The 23,659-nt window shown below is 41.7% G+C and overlaps 1 protein-coding gene across 1 annotated transcript in view; it reads right to left on the bottom strand.

Annotated features, from left to right (window-relative positions):
• The window catches only part of LOC124619895 (angiomotin-like 2a), a 133,539-nt gene that overhangs the window by 109,381 nt on the left and 499 nt on the right, over positions 1–23,659 (bottom strand). The window contains exons 2-5 of the mRNA XM_047146531.1: positions 22,099–22,271; positions 11,132–11,348; positions 8,231–8,453; positions 5,971–6,302 (exon numbers count right to left, since the gene is read on the bottom strand). Coding sequence (XP_047002487.1) covers positions 5,971–6,302; positions 8,231–8,453; positions 11,132–11,348; positions 22,099–22,177 — 851 coding nt within the window. The 5' untranslated portion in view covers positions 22,178–22,271. The remainder of the gene's footprint in view (positions 1–5,970; positions 6,303–8,230; positions 8,454–11,131; positions 11,349–22,098; positions 22,272–23,659) is intronic.

The following is a 23,659-nucleotide window of genomic DNA, read 5'->3' as shown; positions in this document are numbered from 1 at the left end:
AATGGGGTACACTATCAAAAGCTTTTTGGTAATCAATGTATGCGTAGTGTAGCGACCTTTGTTTAGTTTTAGCTTGATATGTCACCTCTGCATCTATTATCAGTTGCTCTTTACATCCTCGTGCTCCTTTGCAACAGCCTTTTTGTTCTTCATTTATAATTTTGTTCTGTGTTGTATGTGTCACTAGTTTCTGTTTAATGACTGAAGTTAATATTTTGTATATTGTTGGTAGGCATGTTATGGGGCGGTATTTAGCTGGGTTCGCTGTGTCTGCTTGATCTTTAGGTTTCAGATAAGTTATTCCATGTGTAAGTGTATCAGGGAATGTGTATGGGTCTGCAATGTAACTGTTAAATAATTTAGTTAGATGTGAATGTGTTGAGGTGAACTTCTTTAACCAGAAATTTGCTATTTTATCTTTTCCAGGGGCTTCCCAATTGTGAGTAGAATTAATTGCTTGGGTGACTTCATGTTGCAAAATTATCACTTCAGGCATTTGTGGTATCATCTTGTATGTGTCTGTTTCTGCTTGTATCCACCGTGCATGCCTGTTATGTTGTACCGGGTTTGACCATATGTTGCTCCAGAAGTGTTCCATGTCTGTTATGTTTGGTGGATTGTTTATTTCAATGTGTGTGTTATCTATTGTCTGGTAAAATTTCTTTTGGTTTGTGTTGAATGTTTGGTTTTGTTTCCTTCTATTTTCACTTTTTTTGTATCTTCTGAGTCGTTTGGCAAATGCTTGTAATTTCTGCTTCTTTTCGTCTAATTGCTCTGTCGCTTCTTGTTGTGAGATTTTACCTAACTTTTTTCGTTTTTTTTTTCCGAGCTTTCATTTCTTATAAATTGTGTTAGCTGTCCGATGTCTTTTCTCAGTTTTTCTATTTTGATCTGTAGCCTGTGTTGCCATGCTGGTTTTGTGGGTTTCTTCTGTGTGTTGGTTGGTTCTGATCTCTGCCTAGTGTGTATATTTAGTGTAGTGAGTGCTCCTATATATACCAGTAGTTGTAACTCTTCCATAGTTGTGTTTTCATTTATTTTGTTGTGTATGATTGTGTTGATAGTTTTTATTGTTGTTTCGACTTGTGGGTTATTTGGTGGTCTATGCAAGAATGGTCTAATGTCTGTATTTGTGTCTTTGTATTCTATATATGTTAGGTGAAATTTTTCTTCTATATCTAATATCTGTGTCACTTTGTGTTCTATTTGTGCTTGTTCTGGTGGCTGCCTTAAGATTTCGTTTTCCTCTGATTGTTTAATTGGTGCGTGTTGTTCATTGTTTGTTTGCTCTGGGATGTTTGAGTCCATTACTGTATTTTCTTCTTCTTCTGATTGCACATTATTTTGTTCCAGTATTTGTTGTACTTGTTGTTTGATGTTATCTGATTCTGACTGGGGTATCCTGTTATTTTTTATTATTACACGGATCTGATCAGCTAGTCGTTGTTCTGTTAAAAATTTTAATTCTGGGTATCTGGTAATAAATGTTGTGTATACTTGTGATCTGTATCCAGTTGTGTTGGTTCCTAGGTTTGTTGCTTGGTAATAACAGAACATGAGGTGTCGATTAACTTCATCTGACCATCTCATCCTCTGTCTTTGTTTACCTTCTAGGGTGGTTGCAGGAAGCATATCCTGCAAAACACCTCTATTTGGATTTAAATCATTTTCCAGTTGGCTAGCAGTGTCGTTACCATTGTGGGCGGGCATAGGGTTCAAGCATCGTCCCCGACCATGACGGCGCTTGTCCGAGGCTTCATTAGTTCTGTCCTGAACCAAATAATCACACTAAAAGGGGGGTTAGCCCTATTAGTGGTTTGTTATTTTCGTCGCCTTTTACGACTGGCAGAACATACCGGAGGCCTATTCTTTTCCCGGGCCTCCACGGGATTTATTATTATTATTATTATTATTATTATTATTATTATTATTATTATGCCCCTAAATCTTTCCGTTTGAGCTCTGATTTCTCTTATTTTATTATGGTGATCATTTCTCCCTACATAGGTGGGTGTCAACAAAATATTTACGCATTCGGAAGAGAAAAATTGGTGATGAAAATTTCGTAAACAGCTCTCGCCGCAAACAAAACTGGCTTTGTTTCAGTGACTGCCACCCCAACTCGCGTCTCATATCAGTGACACTCTCACCCCTATTGCGCGATAACACGGAACGAGCTGCCCTTCTTTGCACTTTTTCGATGTCCTCCATCAATCCTACCTGGTAAGGATCCCATACTGCGCAGTAATATTCCAGCAGAGGAGGCACAAGTGTCATGTAGGCTGTTTTAGTGGGTTTGTCGCATCTTCTAAGTGTTCTGGCAGCAAAGCTCGGTCTTTGTTTCGCCTTCCCCACAATATTATCTATGTGGTCTTTCCAATTTAAGTTCGTCGTAATTGTGAATACCTAAGCATTTAGTCGAATTGACAGCCCTTAGATTTGTGTGATTTATCGTATACCCAAAATTTATCGGATTTCTTTTAGTACCCATGTAGATGACCTCGCACTTTTCTTTGTTTAGTGCCAATTGCCACTTTTCGCACCATACAGAAATTTTCTCTAGAACATTTTTTAATTGGAATTGATCGTCTGATGATTTTAATGCACGGTAAATTACAGCATCACCTGCCAACAATCTAAGGGGGCTGCTCAGATTATCACCTAGATCATTTATATAAATCAGGAACAGCAGAGGGCCTATGACACTACCTTGCGGAACGCCGGGTATCACTTCTGTTCTACTTGATGATTTACCGTCTGTCACTACGAACTGTGACCTCTCAGAGGAAATCACGAATCCAGTCACATAACTGAGACAATACTCCACATGCACGCAATTTGATGAATAGCCACTTGTGAGGAACGGTATCAAAAGCCTTCTGGAAATCTTGGAATATGGAATCGATCCGAGATGCCTTGTCGACAGCACCCATTACTTCATGGGAATAAAGAGCTAGCTGTGTTGCACAAGAACAATATTTTCTGAATCCATGTTGGTTATGTATCAAGGAGTGTGATTCATAGTGTTCGAGTACAGTATATGCTCCAAAACCCAACTGAAAATTGAGGTCAGTTCTATGGGTCTGTAAATCAATGGGTTACTCCTATTTCCCTTCTCTAATATTGGTGTGACCTGTGCTACTTTCCAGTCTTTAGGAGCAGACCTTTCGTCAAGAGTACGGTTGTATATGATTGCTAAGAAAGATGCTATTGTGTCTGCATACTCTGAGAGGAACCTGACTGGTATACCATCTGGACCAGAAGACTTGCCTTTCATAAGTGATTTGAGTTGTTTCGCAACACCTAAGATATCTACTTTTATGTCATTCATGCTAACAGCTGTTCTGATTTCAAATTCTGGAATATTTACTTCATCTTCATTCATGAAGGAATTACGGAAAACTGTATTTAGTAACTCCGCTTTAGTGGCACCATCATCGGTAACATTTCCACCGCTATCGCACAGTGACGGTATTGACTGTTTTTTTTGTCACTGGTGTACTTTACATACGACCAGAATCTCTTTGGGTTTTCTACCATATTTTGAGACAACATTTCATTGTGGAAACTATTAAAAGCATCTCGCTTTGACGTCCGTGCTAAATTTCAAGCTTCCATGAAACTTAGCCAGTCTTGGGGATTTTGCATTCTTCTGAATTTGGCATGCTTTTTTCATTGCTTCTGCAACAGTGTTCTGACGTGTTTTGTGTACCATGGTGGATCAGTCCCATCTCTTATTAACTTATGCGGTATGCATCTATCTATTGCTGTCAATACTGTATCTCTGAATTTGAGCCATATCCGGTCTACACTTACATAATTCGCTAGGAAGGAATGGAGACTCACTCTTAGGAAGGCATCGAGCAAATTTTTATCTGTTGTTTTAAATAGATATATTCTGCATTTATTTTTAGTGGTTTTCGTTGATATGATTTTGAGCCTCACTACAATGACCTTGTGTTCACTGATCCCTGTATCCGTCATGACTCTATAAGCTCAAGATTATTTGTGGCTAAGAGGTCAAGTGTGTTTTTGCAACCATTTACAACGTGTGTGGGCTTATGAACTAATTGTTCAAAGTAATTCTCAGAGAAAGCATTTAGTACAATTTTGGAAGGTTTTTCTGTCTACAACCAGCTTTGAACATGTATTTTCGCCAACAAATTGAGGGTAGATTGAAGTCTCCACCAATTATAACTTTCAGTGGGATACTTGTAATGAGATTCAAGTTTTCGTTGAAGCATTCAGCTTATAAAACCATCTGAGCTGGGGGTTCAGTAGAAGGAGCCAATTATTATTTTGGTATGGCTGTTGAATATATCCTCTGCCCATAGTAATTCACAGGAACTATCTATTTCAACTTCACTACAAGATAAACTACTACCAACAGACACAAACACACCACCACCTACTTTATTTAATCTATCCTTTCTGAACATGGTTTGCGTCTCTGTACAAATTTCAGCAGAATTTATCTCTGGCTTTAGCCAGCTTTCTGTTTCTAAAACGATTTCAGCTTCAGTGCTTTCTATCAGCGCTTTAAGCTCTGGTACTTTTCCAAAGCAGCTGTGACAATTTACACCTACAATACTGACTGTTGCTTGGGCAATTCTCATCATTTCTTTGCCCTGTACCCTTTGAGACTGGAGCCTTTTTTGATCTTTCCCAAGACTGTCTAACCTAAAAAACAGCCCAGTCCATGCCACACAGTCCCTGCTACTCATGTAGCCGCCCCCTGTGTGTAGTGGACACCTGACCTATTTAGCGGAACCCAAAACTTTCGTTTATAGTCATAGTTCCTGATCCCGCTGAGTAAATAGCACGTAGGAACATTTTCTTTCAGAGAATACAAAGGATAACGTGGACTTGTAGGCTGGAAATTATGATCAGTATGTTCTCCATCACTTTCTGGCTGACCGCAAAAATAGTTATCAGGCTCTTGTAAATGGCAAACCTATTTATTAATTTACCTGCCACCCCACACCCTCCATCAGTTTATCTGAATTTCGCAGATGCAAGTTACCTTACAATACATTCTCAGCTCCCGAAATCATTCCAGCCTCAACCTATGATAACTTACTGTCCTTGCACCCTTCACCCAACAGTTTACAACCCCTCTGCCCTATCACCTCCTCCCAGTTCACATCCCCTCACCTTAACAGTGCACCGCTCTCTGCCATTGCAGTCACTGTTCTTTTCCCTTTCAGCGCTCCTCTCCTCTCCCGCCCCCTATTTACCCCACTAATTCCCCCACAGCCCCCAACACTGTGCCTGGCAACCCTGTCCTGCTGCACACTCTGCCAGTCAACGCTTCTCTCTTCCTGCACCTGTACACCCTGCTAATTCTCCCCCTTTCACATCCCATTCCGGATTGCTGATTTTGTTCAAGGTTAGAGATGTATTCTGGTCACAGTGACTGGAGACAGTGCTAATGTCTGCATCAGATGCGCCTGCTTGTGTGAATGTGTGTGTGTTTGCTTTTCTGAAGAAGGCTTTGGCCGAAAGCTCAACGTGTGACAGTATTTTCGTTGTGCCTGTCTGCAAATCAATGTGCAATCTTTATGGTGAGTAGCAATTATCCTTTTTACAATATTGTCAATGCCAAACATATTTTGTTGTGACAAGAGTATTATCTTCATGCTACAAATTTTTAGTGTATATTTAACATTTCTTGTCATGAACGTCTTATTTTGGGGGAAATACTACGTAAGATTTCTGGGCTTCAATAAATCAACTACAAGTCTAGAAATGACAGTTCCTTTGCAAGTTTTCATGCAGAGATTGAAACGTTTATGTAAATTTGAGTGTAAAACTGTAGCACAGATCAATATAGAAACTATTCAATCACAATCTCCAAATCCCCCCCCCCACACACATACACAAGTTCATAAATAATATTGAAGTTAACTCCAACAGAAAAGTTATGCTCAAAAGCAGATTTTTAAATCAGTAATATGTGCAAAGACTTACCTGGGACTCCCAATTTTGCTGCCACCAATGCGAGAAAGATCTGGCTGGGATCTTGAGAGGTTGATCTTATCAGCAAGGGTTCCTGTGGGACCAGCACCAGTACCTCTTAACCTATATGACACAGGGGAGTCAAGCCATTTTGGATATTCTGGTGGAGGTCGTGGTGTAAGTTCTCTGCCTGCAGATAATCGTTCTGGTCTGTCACAAGAATCCCCTCTTTTACTTTCTTCCTCCTCTTCCTCGTCATCGCCTGCAGCAGATTCTCTAATTCCATTACTTCCCTCTGTGCCACATGGAACAACCTTCACTTCTTTTGCAAGGTGTTTTAAAACCTGTGGTAGATAAGACATATAAATATACATTAAAACAAATTGTGAGGGACAGGGTCAGTTACCGAACTACATGTAATTTAGAAAATCTGCGTTATTTTATTTTTAATTACTGGTACACCTCACCTCAAAACTCTTATTCTATCCATAAATTACCACACATCTAGCGACACAAAACTTCAAATGTACCCACTAACAGTACCACACATATTATGAATTTGAAGCAGTTCGCGAATCTGTTTCAGTTCAAATTATAGACCAATCCCCTTTAATTTCCCTACTAACTGATAGTAAAGATACCAAGGAATGGCATAAGTAAAGACAATCATTCATCAACAAGGTAAAATGTTCAGCAGCAAATAAGCAGTTACACGTGAAGTTGATCATTGCAGCACGTAAATTCAAATTGGGAAAATCAGTAGTGGAAAGAGACAACACTGGCTATTGTCGTGCCAACCACTGAAGCGGCATTTTTTATGATAAGTGCAGTCCCTGTTCTGGAAATTAGAAGACGAAGCACAAGATTGAGCTCAGACCCAGCCATTGCTCAAATTCCAGTGGATGGGATACCCCGAGCATAAATGCAGTAGAAGGAAGCTGAATGCACAAAGGGGTACTATTAGAAATAACTGATTCATTTTTAGCTTATAAGTTGGGAATAGAGAGTTAGATGTTATTGTGCAAGAAGTGTAGTAATGAATTAAGATCCGTGGTATTTGACTTAAAGGACAGGGCAAGGGCCCCCCATGGAAATGTGTAAGAAAAGTGAAAGGGCTAAGGAAACCAACTGTAGAACAATTCTTAAGAGGTGAAACAGGACCAGTTGCCAGGAAGTGTAGTGTAAAGGATAATCTAGTTTGGTTGACCTGAGGAATTGGGTCTTGATAAAAGGAGAGCAATGTAGCATACTGACCGTGTTTGGTCAAAAAATACACCAGAGCGGAAGTGAGCTGCAACAGGTCCGGCCAAAGGCGGGTGAGAGTGTTACACACTGCCAAGCCCAACACAGCCAACTGGCATTGTGAAGGGGAGCCGGGTGGGAGCAGTATAGCAACAGCCGACACTGCAATATGCTAGCTGAAAGAAGGAAGCCTTTTCTCACTTGCACCACAAAAGTGTTTAGAGTCCGTGTCTTAAGCCTAAATGAACACAGTCTGGAGCATATAAGTACTCTGCCATTCATGTACTAGATCATTCTCATCTCAGTATCACAGCCCACACCATGAGGCTATGACACCTGGAGCAACATCCTGGAATGCAGTACAGTGTCCGCTGTTCAACCACGAGACAGGGCAGCCTGCCCTGTGTCACGGGGAAGCCATCTGCTTGTGGGAAGAAGTTCATGACCATCGTCAGCTAAGCAGCTGCAATTGTCATCACAGTAGCAGCTGGAGACATTGCTGACAGTAGCATCAGAGTAATACCAAGGTAGGCCCTGCTCTTTGTACTGTCAGCAAAGCAGGACCTCTACTGTTTTGCACAAGAGGCAACTGGATGCCTCCAACAAGGTGTTTCTTTGAAATTATGCCATTTCATGGTAATATATTATTGTGCTTGGAATTTTGTTCTTCCATGCGAACTACTTTGAGTGTTAATGTACATACAGATTGTTCCCACTTCTTCCATGCTTTGGTTGGTTCTTATTGGCACACCATTACATGCTGATACAGGCCACACTATTGGGTGAAACAATTCACACATCTGACAAAACGATGCTCACAACAGTAGCATGTTTCTTTTTACTTATTTGTCTGTAGCTACAGCTATTATTTTATTAGCATGAACATTATGATGCACCACATAATTTTTGTCTTTTTCCTTAACCTCGAAGCATTTGTTCCAAATCAATTTACAGCCCGACACACGAAAACTTGTTCAAGAATTTGTTGTGGTTCTACCATAAAAAAGATAATTCATAATTATTACAGTACCTGTGATTGACTCAAGTAATCATCAGGAATATCAGTTATCTCACGAACACTGGGATCATAGATGCGACCTTCTTTGTTGCTGCCCAATGAGAGTGAAGGAGAAGGAGAATGGGAATGAGATCCCATTTTCTTGTTTGTTTCCACAGTCGGTGATGCACTGTAGGAATGAGATGACAAGTAGTTCTGACCATTTCCATCTTGCATATCTCGAATACCCGATAACCTGTAACAATTCCCTACTATCAAACAAAGCATCGTGATCCACGGGTAATATGGCCGTTTTCAACCATAACCGTTTGATAAAATTAGTACATAAAATGTGATAGATACTACATCACATGTTGTTACTTACCTTTTTATTTTATTAAGGTGTTGCACTTCATGGCATTAGTTTTGCGATTAATCATTCAACAGTACATGAACAATATTCAAAGACCAGTATGCACTGTTTGAATTTCCTTAGTAATAATGAGAGTGTAGCCTGTACTGAGGAATTCATGGGAAATGCATGGAAGAACTAAGGAAAGGAGAAGGGAGGAAGGGAGGGAGGGTGGAGGACATTCAACGAATTTTCTATCATGGAAATTTGTGTGTGTGTGTGTGTGTGTGTGTGTGTGTGTGAAGTCTGCTTTTCACGTATGATTCCCCTTCCATTTGATGTCATATGCATATTTTTCTGTCTTCTCTAATATACCTATTTACCAGAATTTCTCTAGCAAGCATAACTAGGCCAGATCTTATTTCACAGTGCCCTGCTCTCTGATGTGGTTTTAGAATGACATATTTGTTAGACTTCTCAAAACTAAAACAATCATTGTACTAATGGGAACAGGTATTGCAATTCCGGACTGACCTATATAAAATTTATGGTAATGACTGCACATAGTTTCATGAATATCTGACTTGGCTCACCTCTCACATACTAATTTTCCATAAACTGTTGGCAGTGGCAAAAGACATTTACATATTTATGTTTTTTTAACAGCTTAGTTAACTTTCACGTATAAATCATAAGTGTGCCAGCCATTACAGAGCTTCAGAAGGCAAAATGTGCAGTACTGCCGTCAGATCCACATAAAAGTAAGATGCTTTCTCGTTTTCAGAACTAATAGACTGGCAAAGGTTAAAAAGAGAGGCAGGTCATTCAAGCTGGAGTTTGAATGACCAACAAGTGGGTGTCACTGCATCCTGAGGTTTGAGTGGCCTGCCTTACCTTTTAATGTTCCCCAACCTATCTCACTCTTCTCCTCAAAAAAAGGAACTATTAGTTCTGAATGGTAGGAAGTGTCTCACTTTTACTTTTATGTTTGTGTATCTGCGTTACTACACATTTAGCCTCCTGAAGGTTAAGTATTAGCCAGGAATTCTGTTTCATCATTGGCTTTCGCTACTGAATTTTCCTTTCTCACTATTAAATCTATATCTCTATTAGTTCTTAGAGATTTTGTTCTTTTTTGTAGGTGGTGAAATCATTACTTTTGTCTCTCTCTCTCTCTCTCTCTCTCTCTCTCTCTCTCTCTCTCTCTCTCTTTTTACAAGCTGTGACAAATATGATTTATTTTTATACTTAACAATATTTGTTAGAAAGAGTGCTATGCCATCACTGCATCAAACACAGTCTGTTGAATATGAGCCAACATGAACAGAGAAGTTCTCTATGATTGTGTTTATACTCATTTTCAAGATACAAATCAAGCACTGAAAACAGTTTTCAGCTTTGCGCCTATCCAGTATGTACAACAAAACTGATCACATTTGTATGAGCTTAAGAAACTACTCCACTGCCTCTCTGATAGCATGGTTGGGGGGGGGGGGGGGGGGGGGGGGAGGGAGATTGCTTGTTCCAAAAGCAATGCTGATGAATGAGTCAAGTTGGTAGACTTACACAATATTCTGACTGCAATGCCAGAAACTCCAGGAAGGACTCCACAAGAGATTTCAGCACACAATTTATATTACCTTCAGCATACATGTCATTATTTTGTACATTGAGAAAAAGCAACCGCAAAAGAAAATTGTCTACAAAAATCTCCATCAATTAGTGTGAAAGTTTTCAGAAATACGATTCAGCAAATCACAACATTAATTACTACAATTGTAAATAAATGAAATGCTGTTCTGTGCCCAAGGACTCCAGAGGGCAACAGTTGTTCCAATAGTATTTTCAGGATGGATACTGTGTAGAAAAAGGTACTGAATGAGATGCAATATGTTAGAGCTAAAGGTAACAGTGGTGGCAGTGGTGATACAAGTATTTGAGTAATGATGAAAGAATAATGCATAGACACATTGACAGTTCTTACACCAAATCCTTTTGTTTTACAACCATTTTCAGTTTTCCACGTCATCTTCAGATTAACGACTGCTGTAGTAGTAGTAGTAGTAGTAGTAGGAGGAGGAGGAGGAGGAGGAGGAATAGAGGTGGATTATTTTGTGACATTAGAATGACAAGGAAACAATAATTATTACTACGCCCAAGTCCACTAAGATGAGGCACCTGTTTGTATGGCCTATTTTAGTTCACTTAGGTAACAGACTGTAACCATGGAAGAATAAGGGATTTGGTGAATAACAGCTTAGCCACAGCCTGTATGGTGTTTCCAGGGTGACTTTCTTATTCTGCTATAACGTAATCCAAAATTTTTGACTGACTAAAATAGTGTGCCAGCCTAATTTCCAAATCCAGACCTGTATCTTTCATTAGTAATACGTTTATCACTATGTTACAAAATGAAGGATTTATTCTGCAAACAACTCTTAGGTTGTGGCTATTCAGCTAGGTATACAGGATAGGCTGTATGAAGTATAGTTAGCTGGACAGTAGAGAAAGATAATGAAGTATTGAAGGTTTACAGAGAGAGTAATAAACATGCATAAGGAAATAATCCAAAGTTCTATTACCGGCCAGTCCAGCTCTCATCGCCAGCTCCATGGATGATGAGAGTATTATAGGAAGACGACGATACATCTAAACTGCTTCTGTTTGAGCTAAGATTCTCCTGCCCTTGTGGCTCTTGTCGTGCTGTGTGCTTGATTACATATCTTTCTTCATGGCTTAGGTTCTCATTAGATGTAGAAACATCTGTCTCACTTCCACTGAGGCTTTGTGGGAAAGTTCCTGCAATTATGTTGAATTCATCATGATGCTAATCACCAAAGTAATTAATCTTATTATTCCATATGCATTTTAAAAAATAAAATAATTTTCAATCGCCTATTCATCAACAAAGTAAATGACTTTTCCACATTCTTCACAAATTTTGCACACTGTGTCTAGAAAAGCCAGTCCTCATTCAGATGTACAGAAGAAAGGAACATTTTTCGACACAGTTATAACTAAGTGGAATATGATACAGAAAATTAACTACACAGAACCATGTCATGGTTTTACACACAGAGTATTACTAATGCAGTAATCACTACACCATATTCCATCCAAAGTAATCTGACCATCCTTGTTATTGTTAAGTTATAAGTCTCATACTGCCTCTGAGTTGTTATGGCAACAACTGAATGAAAACAATCAATTCAGTAAGTTGTTTGAAAACAATCACCTCATTTGGTTATATTTTTAGTTATTGGTTGAATTCCTCATTCATTCTTTTGAGTGAAACCAGTCTATTGGAAGAAAGAAAAAAAAAAATCACTTGGTTTTAGTTTTCCTTATCAGATGGGCTATTCATTCATTCGAGTGAAGCTGGTGTATCATTCAGCACGTCAATATGGTGTCATGCAAATGCAGCAGAAGGCACACAACTTCCAAGTGAAGGAAGCAAAATACCAAACTCTGCATTACACCATAACAGGGCTGTCGGAAGTAAGGCTCTGTAACTCCTAGCACCAGAGCACCACTGCAACAGTCCAACATTAGAGAAAGACCTGAGCTCGACAACCAAGAATAGTTACTGAACCACCACAATAAGGCAATGAATGCTGCTAAATCCAATAAACCAGGAGAAATACGATCACTTGCCTACAGCAACCGGACCATAGATGTGAGCTATGCTTTTTAAATAAACAGGCTTTTGCAGCTCGTGGACACATTCAGTCATGCCACCATTCTGTATGTGTCCCCAGTACCAGAGAGAATGACTTTCTATTGAATTTCACTGGAACCATGGCAAGCCGATCGACTATGGTCTTTCGGCAATCTGCTTGTTCACTCTGACACCAAGAGACAGGCATTCCAATCCAAGTCACAGCTGTGGTCTGCTGTTGCAGCCGATTTGGACGTCGTAGATGAGGTGAAGACTAGTGTGTTGCCCACCCTTCACCTACTGAGGGTTGTTTGTGGATGATCTGCAAGTTGTCTTCCCGCACACTACCCAGGCGCGGCGCATCCAAACTGTCCCCTGGCCGTTCTGTGAACATCTGCTGTAGTCTTGGTGTCCCACACCGGTCCTAAACAACGACTGTTGTATTGGACTGCACAGTCAGTTACACTTACCTAAGCACATGACGGACCATCCTAGAGAGCACTGAGATGTAGAGTCACCCTGTGCTGCAAAACATCCAGTAACGGACAAAACCTCTCATTTTCCTCACTGCGGATGGCACACCACTGCATTGGATGCCCTCGCTAACCTGTGGCATCAGCATCATGACTCGCTAACAATGGGCACCTGTCGTTCTCCCCAATGTGCCCATGAGGCCCAACACACTGCACGATGCTACGAAGCACCTGACCTGTCCTGCACTGCTGCTCAGCTCCCTCAACCCACAGCAGCCTCAAGCAACCCGAGTCACTACATCTGCTGCCAGAAAGTGGTCATCAGATACTCTGACACTGCTACGTCTGGTGGCAGTGGTAGCTGTTGTCTCAATGGTTCGTTCATACCACATCAGGAGTGTTGACCATTGACTTGCAGTGCCAGCACAATGTGGTGCCGTAGTAAATATTTTTCTTTATTGTTGACTTTTTTGTTTGTGTGTGTGTATCTTGTTTGCCCACGGTAGAATGTAGGGACATTTATCCTAACGTTAAAGTTACCCTTGTCTTAAATGTTGGAGTCTACAGGTTTATTGCAATTTAGAGGGACTGGTAAAAAACACAAGGTAGGTTGGCTGTTGGTGTTAAAGGGACCAAACTGTGAGGTCTCAGTCCCTTCATCTTTTATGTATCGAACCAGGAATAAACCTCATAAGAGGAAGGCAATTCCTGGTAAGCCTGACTGCAAGCCAGATACAATAAGACACATAATCATGGAGAAGTAGGGGGAGTGAGAGGTGATAAAGAGGTTGATACACTCTGCCCAGAATGCCGTTGGAGATTCCTGGAGTTTGGAATGCTGTGGAAGATGCACCCTCTGCAAACCACCAGCACCACCACACCATCTGCTGCCCCAATAAAATAAGCAACACAGACAAGATGATGAAAGTTTAAGATAGATAAAACATTAAAAATGGCAAACACAAACAAGGAGAATAAAAAAATAGGAAGGGTAGGGACCAGCCCAGACCTCAAGCAAGGGTTGCCATGGGACCCCACCGATGGGCCACAGCAGGCGAAGGGTGTCCCTCCAACCCCTCAGGCAGTCATTGATGCCAAAGTGCCTCACCTCACAGAGATAAGCAGAAACTATCTTCGCAGGCGAAATGTAAAACCGGGTCAGCCAGGAAGTTTAAGATATCGCCACAAAGCAGCCAAATTTGGGCAGTCTAGTAAGATCAGGCAGACACCGCATCGGCATTAACGTGGTCCTAATGTTGGAGAAAGTGGCTGTGGGTAAGCCAAGTATGTCCAATGTGTATCCGAAAAAGGACAATCGATTCCCTGTAAGAAGGGAAGACCCTGTGTGGTCATGTCTCCTTTATTGCCCTCAGATTGAAGAGTCCATGGCGAATAATTCCGAGTTCCAGACATCCAACAACTGATGGCGTAAAGTCAACCACAGGTGCAGTTCTCGGACCCCCTTTTCCAAAATCAGCATCGTGGTGGTCAAATTTGCCAAGCTGTCAGCACATTCATTCCCTGAGATCTCAACATGTCCAGGGGTAAAAACAAAGACTACTTGCTGTCCAGCTTTATGGAGGTCAAAAAGAAGATCCTGGATAGGCATGACTAATGGGTGATGAGGGTAGCACTGGTCTACAGCCCAAGGCTGCTCAGGGAGTCACTGCAGATTAGAAGAATCTTGCCACTGCAAGAATTAGCATGGCTAAGGGCTCGTTTGATGGCCACCCATTCAGCAGTGAAGATGCTGCATCCACGTGGCCAGCTAGGACAGTAGTGCACTTCACCTTGCACGTGTGTATGCAAAACCAGTTTGTCGACTGACCATTAAGCTATCATTGTATACCACTTCCAAACCTGGAAACACATAAAAGACACCCAGGAACAGGTGGCGAAACACCATGGTGTTGACAATCTTTCGGTCCAAATGATAAATCAAGATAGATCTGAGGTCGGAGTAAACACATGGAATGTACGCGATTACTCACTGACAAGAGGCGACAGAGGGGAAAGTTGACATTCAGAGTAGATATGTTTTAGTCAAACTGCAATTATGACCCCAATTCTAGGTCTCTGTTGTGGAAGGTGGACCTCCCTACCAGGGAAAAGGTCATGGCAGTTTGGATGTTTAGGGGAGATTTGAACATGTATAGCATAACTGAGCAGCTGCTGTTGGTACCTGGTCTGTAGTGGAGGGATCCCATCCTCCGCAAGCGGGTTGTTCACAAGGCTAGTCTGAAAGGCTGCTGTTGCAAATCAAACCCCACAGTGGTGTATTGGGTCCAGTGACCACAATGCTGAGGGTGATGTCGTACCATATGCTGGACTTCCATAACCAAGATGGGACAGGATCATGGCTTTGTAAAGCTGCAGAAGGGTAGTGCAGTCTGCACCTCTGCTGCTGTTACTGAAGCAGCAAAGTGTACTAAGGTGTGTCCGGCACCTTTGCTTAAGTTGGAGAAGATGGGGAAGCCACATCAGCCGGGCATTGAAGACCAGTCTCAAAAAGCAGTAAGTCTCCACCACATTGAGTAGTTTGTCATTGAGGTAAAATTCTGGTTGTGGATGACCAGTACGATGGTGACAGAAGTGCATGATACAAGTCAAAAAATTGAAAGCCCAGGGTGAGGGTCTATGACTGCGCTTTCTGAACCGTGTCCTGAAGTCAGCGTTCAGCACCATCCACATTAGAGGAGCAACAGTAAAAGCAAAATTCGTCAGCATACAAGCAGGATGATACCAAAGACCCACAGCTAGACTGTTGATGTTCACTAAAAAGAAGGGGATACTTAATGCAAAGCCCTGCAGGACCCCATTCTCTTGATTATGAGGGGTACTGTGGGAAGCACGAATTCGAACGCGGAAAGTACGGTCTAATGAGAAGTTCTGGGCCAAAACTGGAAGTGGACCCTGGTGACCCCACTCATGTAAGGCAGAAAGGATGTTTTGTCGCCCTGTGATGTCATTAACCCTTTTGTAGATCAAAGAAGACAGCAATAAGCTGTTGACGTCAGTCAAAATCTGTCTGGATGGCAGACTCCAAGCAAAACAAATTATCAGCAGTGGAAAGGACTTGGTGAAAACCACCTTGGGAAGGAGCCAGAAGGCCCCAAGACTCAAGAGCCAACACAGCTGCCATTTCACCACACATTCAAGCAACTTACATAGAACATTAGTTAGACTAACTGGGCAGTCACAGTTCATTTGCAGGGGATGCTTACCCAGTTTCATCACAGGGACAACGATACTCTCCCACCATTGAGATGGGAGTCGCGCTGACAATCCGCTGGTAGGGTTTTAAGCATTTAGTTGTGGATGCGGTTTGTTTCTGGGGCTGTATAATTTCCACTCACTGAATGGAGGATTACAGGGCTCCAGGTGCCGTGTAGTGAAAGATACATGCAATCATTCAATCCAATGTTTAAGGACATGAAAGACAGGTCGACAATTCTTGTAGGCAGAGGCTCGAGCACAACACAGAGCAAAAAGTTCAGCTACAGTGTCTGAGTCAGTGAATACAGTACTGTTCAAAGAAATACCAAGTACACCTGCAGGGGACTGATATGCATCGAGGCGTCTGCTCTTCACCCAAATCTGCGAAGGAAGCGTACAAGGTCCAATGATTGAACAGTACCATTTGCAGCATTCTTGCTTCCGTTGTTTTATTAAGTGACAGACCCATGCACAGAGCCGTTTAAAGCCGATGAGAAGGTCAACTGACGGATATCACGTATGGCATTGAAGAGCCATGGCTGCAAACAGGAAGATCAATAGCCAAAGTAAGTTCCATGTGTCACACTGAAGTGTGTGGAGGCACCAGTGCTCAAGTGACAGAGGTCAAGATGTGCCAGGAAGTTTTCGGTGTCTCTACCTCCTCCAGCATTCGAGGTTCCACCCCACATAGGGTTATGAGCATTGAAGTCGCCCAAGATTAGGAAGGGGGGAGAGGGGGCGATCTGAGAAACCAATGCAGACAATACATTCTCAGGCAATCCATCATAGGGAGGGAGATAAACATTATAGGTAGTAAAATCCTGAAATGCCCTAACTCAAACAGCCACATCCTCCAAAGTTGTATCAAGGGGGACCAGTTCACTATATACAGAGTTAAGAAAGTATGTGCAAACTTCACTTGACACCCCATCATGATCAGCATGATTCTTAAAACATATATCCCCAGTAGCCACGAAGGGCACAGGATCTGTGTTGCTGGAAATCAAGTTTGATGAACAGTAATGCAGAAAGCAAGGAAGGAACTCAACCTGGTGGCGGGGAATAACCACTACATCTCCACTGGAGTACTGTACTGTCACTATACTGTGAAGGCAAAAGACAGGTTATGTCTCAGGGTCACCTGCTCCCACTGGTTCAGAGTGTACGGTATCAAGACCTACAAGTTCTGGGGCATGTTGTGTGGTGCAATCTGAAGCCTCTGGGGCCACCGGGATCGTTGCTGTAGGCTCAGAAGCAGAACATGGGAGATATGGTGGCCACTAGAATTTCCTTCATCTTGGAAGACTTCTTTTTGTCTTTCTTTTCTTTAGGGGTTTGGATGAGTGGGAGGATTTCCTTGAATTAGTTTCTGGGAATGAAGAAGATCATGAAGCCCTACAACCAACAGCCTGTGGCTTCTTCAGCCACTGGCTAGAATCCGGTTGAAGACCAGCAGAAACCTAGGAGGAGACTGTCCCAAGGGACCACTTCCTGGAGTGATAAGCTGTATGAGGGTGATGTGTCTCAGCTGCAGAAGGGGATCTGCATCCCCAGTTGGTGGGGAGCCATTGTTCCCAAAATGGGTGTGGGGGATACAGCATGGGGAGAGCTCCCAACCATCAGGTGGACAAAGCATGGTCAAGTGGCTCTTAGGGCGTACTGTAGGAAGCATAATGGAAGAGAGTACCACCAGCAGAGAGGGCAATGTTGTCACATTGTTATGCGTGCAGGGTGTAGATGCTCATACTTTTCCTTGGCCTCTTGTTATATCAGTCTGTCCAGTCTTATATTCTTGTATTCTCTCTCTCTCTCTCTCTCTCTCTCTGAAAGACAGTGCAGTCTGGTGAGCAGGGAGAATGGTGCCCTCCACAGTTGATGCAGACAGGGGGAGGAGCAAAAGGAACGTCCACGTGCAACAGGCGTTCACAATCCCTACAAACTGGCCTGCTGTCACAACACGATGACGTGCCCAAATTTCATACATCTGAAGCACAGCATGGGGAGGGGAGGGGGGGGGGGGGGGGGACATATTATTTCGCGTCACATAGGTGTACCACCAACCTTAACTTTCCAGGCAATGAATTGCCCTCAAAGGCCGATAAAGGCCCTGGTAGTAACCCTATTGTCCTTTGGCTCCCTATGGACATGACAAAGTGCACCCCATCACTCCAAGTTGGCATATAGCTCATTATCAGGCTACAAGAGGTGGTCACAATCAAAAATGATGACTCGAACCATGTTTAGACTGCTATGGGGAGTGACAGACACTGAAATGTTACCCAATTTGTCACAAGCAAGCAACACCCATGTCTGGCAGGGGATGCTGTTCTAACCAGAAGTGACCCACTCTTTATTTCAGAGATGGCTGCAATTTCCCCAAACTTGTTCCCTGGCATCTCTACAATGAATAACAGCTTTGCGGCCAAAAAGGAATTCCCATTTGTCCTTGAACAAACCAAGTATTCGGGGAATATTTCTCTACTTGTCCCTTAGCCTGATGTTCCTCCCACAGCGTAGCCAGGGAAGGAAACATTTTAAGATCGTATCTCTCTGCATTAATCGAGCTCTTTCCTTCTGAAGAGACTGCTGGAGCTGTGAGACCAATATCAGGAGAAAGCTTCATAGTCAAGTCATCCACCACACTGCCACCCACTCCGAATGGAGATTCTCCCCATGGACACCCCCCAGCCTCAGCAACAGTTACCTGGCCAGTAATCTGCTGCTCAGAGCCCCTGTGCCCTAGTCACGACAGGCACATACTCCTGGGTATGTATGGGAGATATCAGCTCAGTCACCAATAGTGCGAACCCTGCATGGTCAGAGGGCTACTACCAAGCAGGTACTTTATGACCTCCCTCCCCCGACACGCAACAGGATGGCTACCGGGCTGGGTTTTGGGCATACTGCCTTACTGGAAAAAGAAGGGTGCTAAGGTGGAAAGGCACAGAAGTGGAAGAGACACACTGGGCGACCTTCCCTGCATGATCCACATGTCTGAAAAATTTGGAAAAGTGGTGGCAGGTCAAACCCATCATCATCATCAGCAGCATCATCATCATGTGTTCTGCCTAAAGGCAGGTTTTCACATGGTAGTTCTCCAGGCTGTCCGGTCTTCTGCCATCCTCTTCAGGTCTGCACAATTTCCTCTTCCCTTTATGTCGTCTATCATCTTGTATCTCCTGAGGTGTACAGCCATCCTATGTTGCAAACTTCCAGTAAAGAACAACACCTGCTCATCTCCCCTGCTGCAGCCCACATGCCATCGCACCTGCCTCCGCTCACTGACCTGCAGCTGCACCATAATCGCTCAGCTCCCTGACCTGTAGCAGCCTTGGCCAAGCTGAGCTGCTATGGAATTATTCACTCTTTCTGTTTCAAGTGAAACCAGTCTGCTTCTTGTCAGTCGAAACACGTGTTCATTCTTTCAACTGAAACCATCCTTTAGTGTTTTAGTTGGCTGAGCTATCCATTCAGTCTTCTGAATGAAGTCTGTGGTATTTTCACTGGTTGAACTAAAACAGAGATATACAATCAGATACACATATCTCCAAAAGATACCTGTAGCCACAGGGGTTTGTGAAGACATTTCTGGGGGTACACTAAATTTAAAATAAGTTTCACGTATATTCCTTTAATTGCACTAAATACATCAATTCTCCTTTCCATAATTAAAAATTGATTTTAGTGACTGTTTGCATTCCATTTTACTGAATAGGAGTGGTGATGTCTATTAATTACAATCATTTGAATCTAGCCTTAAACACTTATTAAGCCATATGTTTGTGTGGAAGGTAAATGAACTGGCTCACAAAAATAACTGATGCAACTAGGAGACATTGTTGGATGTCCATGTATCTTCATGCATTGGCACAAAATAGACAGGTATGTTAACGACTGGAGTTGCAATACTCAGTGACAAGTAGAATAGTCATCAAAGTGTATTGCTGTTGTTACTGTTCAGTGTTGTTACCACGCCTGGTAGTGGGTATAAGAGGGAAATCAACTGTGTCAGATGTTGAGTGATGACGGATGTGAAGATGCTGCTTACCAGTGTGAAACAGCACCATCAGCCCCTGACAGTTTGAAAGCGGCTTAACTACGGGTCTCTATTTGGATGGCTGGTTGAAACGTGCAATATTCAGATTTGTGGAGCATTCTGATGTGACAGTGGCCCAATGTTTGACTGTGTAGGAACACGAGAACAAGTATACTTGTCATAAAGCTCTGGTCGACCAAGCCTGAGCACCACAAGGCATGATCGCTGTATTGTGCATCAAGCATACTGTAACCCATTCTGCCCATGACTTCTACCCTTGGACACAGGCTGTCAATTAGGTAAGGGACAACAAGGAGGGAACAAGTCAACTTATGTCAAGCAGTGCTGGCACTACACTTGCACTCACATGTCAATTTATTTTCCAAGTGGCTCTATCTGCCACCTTACTAGCCGTCAACCATGTATTACACGTTAACAAAAGTAAAAACTGACACTGAGGTGTAACAAATTCTTACAGGATTCGTGAAATTGAAATTGATAATTTCACGTTGAATAATCATGCTTGGTGTCAGTTCTCATAGGTAAATCAAAATTAAAACGGGCCAGTACTAAAACTTACAACATGGCAATTACTGTCATTTTTATTGCAGCTTTTGTCACATAGCAGATCATAGGATTGTTTGTGTTTTTTTTTTTTTTTTTTTTTTTTTTTTTTTTTTTTGAAACAAGTGCCCACCCCAGCAAATGACTGAAGTGAGTCATAACCTACACAACTGCATATGTGGTTTTAAAAAATCTCCTTGTAAAGGAAGCAGTACCAGGAAGCAACTTTACAAATGCGCCTCCAACCACACACAGAGTTACACTTTAAAGTGCATTTATTCCACCATGTAGAATTGGTATGAGGTAAATTTGATTGTACGGCTGGAAGCTAAGTGGTGTGCTCGTCCAACAGGACAACCGGAACGGCCCTGCACAGGTCCAAATATGGTCACCGGTGTGGCCAGAAATGAGTAAAGCACAGAGCATGTGGACAGTGGTTGCTCGCTTAGCCAGAGAACAGACAATGCGGCAGAAACAGCTAAATGTAACAGTCTGAAATATGGCTTCTTACAGCTTTTAGAAATTCAATAATAAATCACAGTTAAATAATAGAGACAAACTGAATACATATGCAATCTCAGAAAAAAAATGGGGCTAATCCAATGAAACAATTATTTCAATAACATAAAAACTACAGAAGTTAATGTTTTTCAGTAATTAAATATTTTCACAAGGAACCTCCGAATTAACTTTTAAACATTTCAAGCGATAACAAACTATATCTCAGATGATAGCACTGCACTCTAGCTATCATCTTTGAAAGCTATGTATCTCTATATATTTTATTTATTGATTTATTCATTTTATATCTTTTTCTTTACACAAATGTTTGTCAGAACATCATATCCACCACAACAACACAGTAACTCAATGCACCATGAATACCTCACATCTTGTCACAAATGTGTAGTTATTTAAGGAATATTTTATTACTTTACAGTAACTGTATTTATATGTAATTACAATTAATATTAAAAAAGGTATGGTAATTTAAAAGTGATAGTTGCCTATGTTAGCTGACAACCACTGAAAGAGAGTGCCAAAATACATTTCTAACAAGTAGACATGAGTATTTATTTACATGGCATTTAACAACATTTTGTTATCATTTAACATGAACACACTTGCCAGCTTACTACCACTTGCCCTACTCCCAAAAGTGGAAAGTGTATCTGACACTGCCCCATGATGGGCTAGGAACCATTTTGTCACTAATCAATAGAGGCACAACAATCACGCTGCAATGGCTTGACACAAGATTCTGGGTTTTGATCAATGAGGTTGGCAGAGGATAATACACAAGGCAGACCGAAGCCGATCAGCTTTTGCTTATTCGGAACTAGGGAGCCCTTGTTGTCTTTGTGAACAAACTGTAAAGACTCTACCATCTCCACAACTGAGTTTGGGAGGGGGGTACATTATCGCACACTGGTCTATGTAGTCTCCAAAGATTGTATCAACTATAGCTTAAGTGCCATTTCGATAAATAGTGCTATATTTCAGATGGGAGGCAATACATGGGTATGTACAAGTATAACTTCAACACTGTTTTTCTCTAATTGAACTTACAAATACTACTGAAATAAGAATAAGTTTTCATACCTTGTCCAGGAAGTAGTTGTGACCGCTGAGCACTATTCGTGAATGGTATAAAGCGACTCGACTGTTGTAAAGAACTCATTATGGCATTAATATAAGGATGGCCACATTTGGAAACTTATTTTAATTTTACATTATCTGCAATTCTGACAGAGCCAGCACAGTCTGCACAATAGCTGGAAAAAGGAAGAACACAATGCAAGATGATAATTCACAAGAACTGAATTTAATCCTTAAAACAACAATAACATACAGAATAGTCCAATGGTGGTGTTGTCATATACTAACATGAAGATGAATAAGGGGAAAAAAGTGCTTTAATGATGAATCTAGATCATTATTGGTTTATCAACACAATGTGAAACCTTCAGGGATGTGGAACGAATCAATGCACACAAGAGTAAAAGCTTTTTTGTGGATGGTGCCCATTTTAATAAAATTCCTCCGAGTGTGAAATGTGTCGACTGTTATTGCTGGCGGCTTTCATCAGTCACACACACTCAAAAGAAGTTTACTGCAGAAATAAGTCGAGTAATTGCTTAACAAAAGAACAGCAACTTAAGAACTGGTATCAAAAACTGAGTGTCCACACTGTGGTTATAATTCAAATTTATCTATCAATAAACACGATCTCCATCATATAACAACTTCTAGAAAATGCATTATGAGATTCAAACAATATTTCACAAATGTGCAGACTGCTTCTAATGGCAACAAGTATCTCGTAAAATAAAAGATTTCAGTGAAAGTCACATACACAAATTTTCAGCTCAAGACGTATTTACGCATTTGTATGTCTTACATAAATGTCGATGTCCATTATAATTATCCGGGCTGTTATGCCGTGGTCGGTTGATGAATTTTGTCTCAATTCCCAACGTTTCGTCTCCGACTGCGGGAGACATCTCCAAGGGGGTCCGTAGGTCAATGGAAGGTCCAATACACCAACTGGTTCGCTACTTGAGATTGTTGTGTGCGTTGGACCTTCCATCGACCTACGGACCCCCCTGAAGATGTCTCCTGCAGTCGGAGGCGAAACGTTGGGAATTGAGACGAAATTCATCAACCGACCACGGCATAACAGCCCGGATAATTATAATGGACATGATATTTCCGGCCGTGAAAGTCTACATTTTAGTATAAATGTCAATGTCAATGACTCACATGTCAAATCAATAACTGCAACATCTCTCATTTAAGACAAATTCAGGACCAACTGGGCTGTTATTTAACTGACCAGTACTACTAGTCAGCTTCATTTAGGTGTGGAATACTGAGAAAATGCCGTAGCCTACATGCTGCAGTTAATATATATAATTCTTCATATAAGCTAAATATTTGACATTTAAGTTATGCTTACAGGCTGCATGAAAAACAGATATTGTTTCATCCCACTCTGCGTAGTCTCTTCACTCGTCAACAAGACTCCAGTAAAAACAAACTTCGAAACATACAATGAAATCACTGTACACGATAGAACCCAATAACAACGAACTATTGCAGTAAAACTGGGTACAAATAAGGGTAGCTACCGTCGGTTACGAATTTTCTTGTGTACTTTGCA

The sequence above is a fragment of the Schistocerca americana genome, chromosome 1 (genome assembly GCF_021461395.2).
Source record: "Schistocerca americana isolate TAMUIC-IGC-003095 chromosome 1, iqSchAmer2.1, whole genome shotgun sequence".
In the NCBI taxonomy this organism is placed as follows: Eukaryota; Metazoa; Arthropoda; class Insecta; order Orthoptera; family Acrididae; genus Schistocerca; species Schistocerca americana.
Note: the sequence above shows the minus strand (reverse complement) of the source record. Positions and strands in the feature narration are given on the sequence as shown.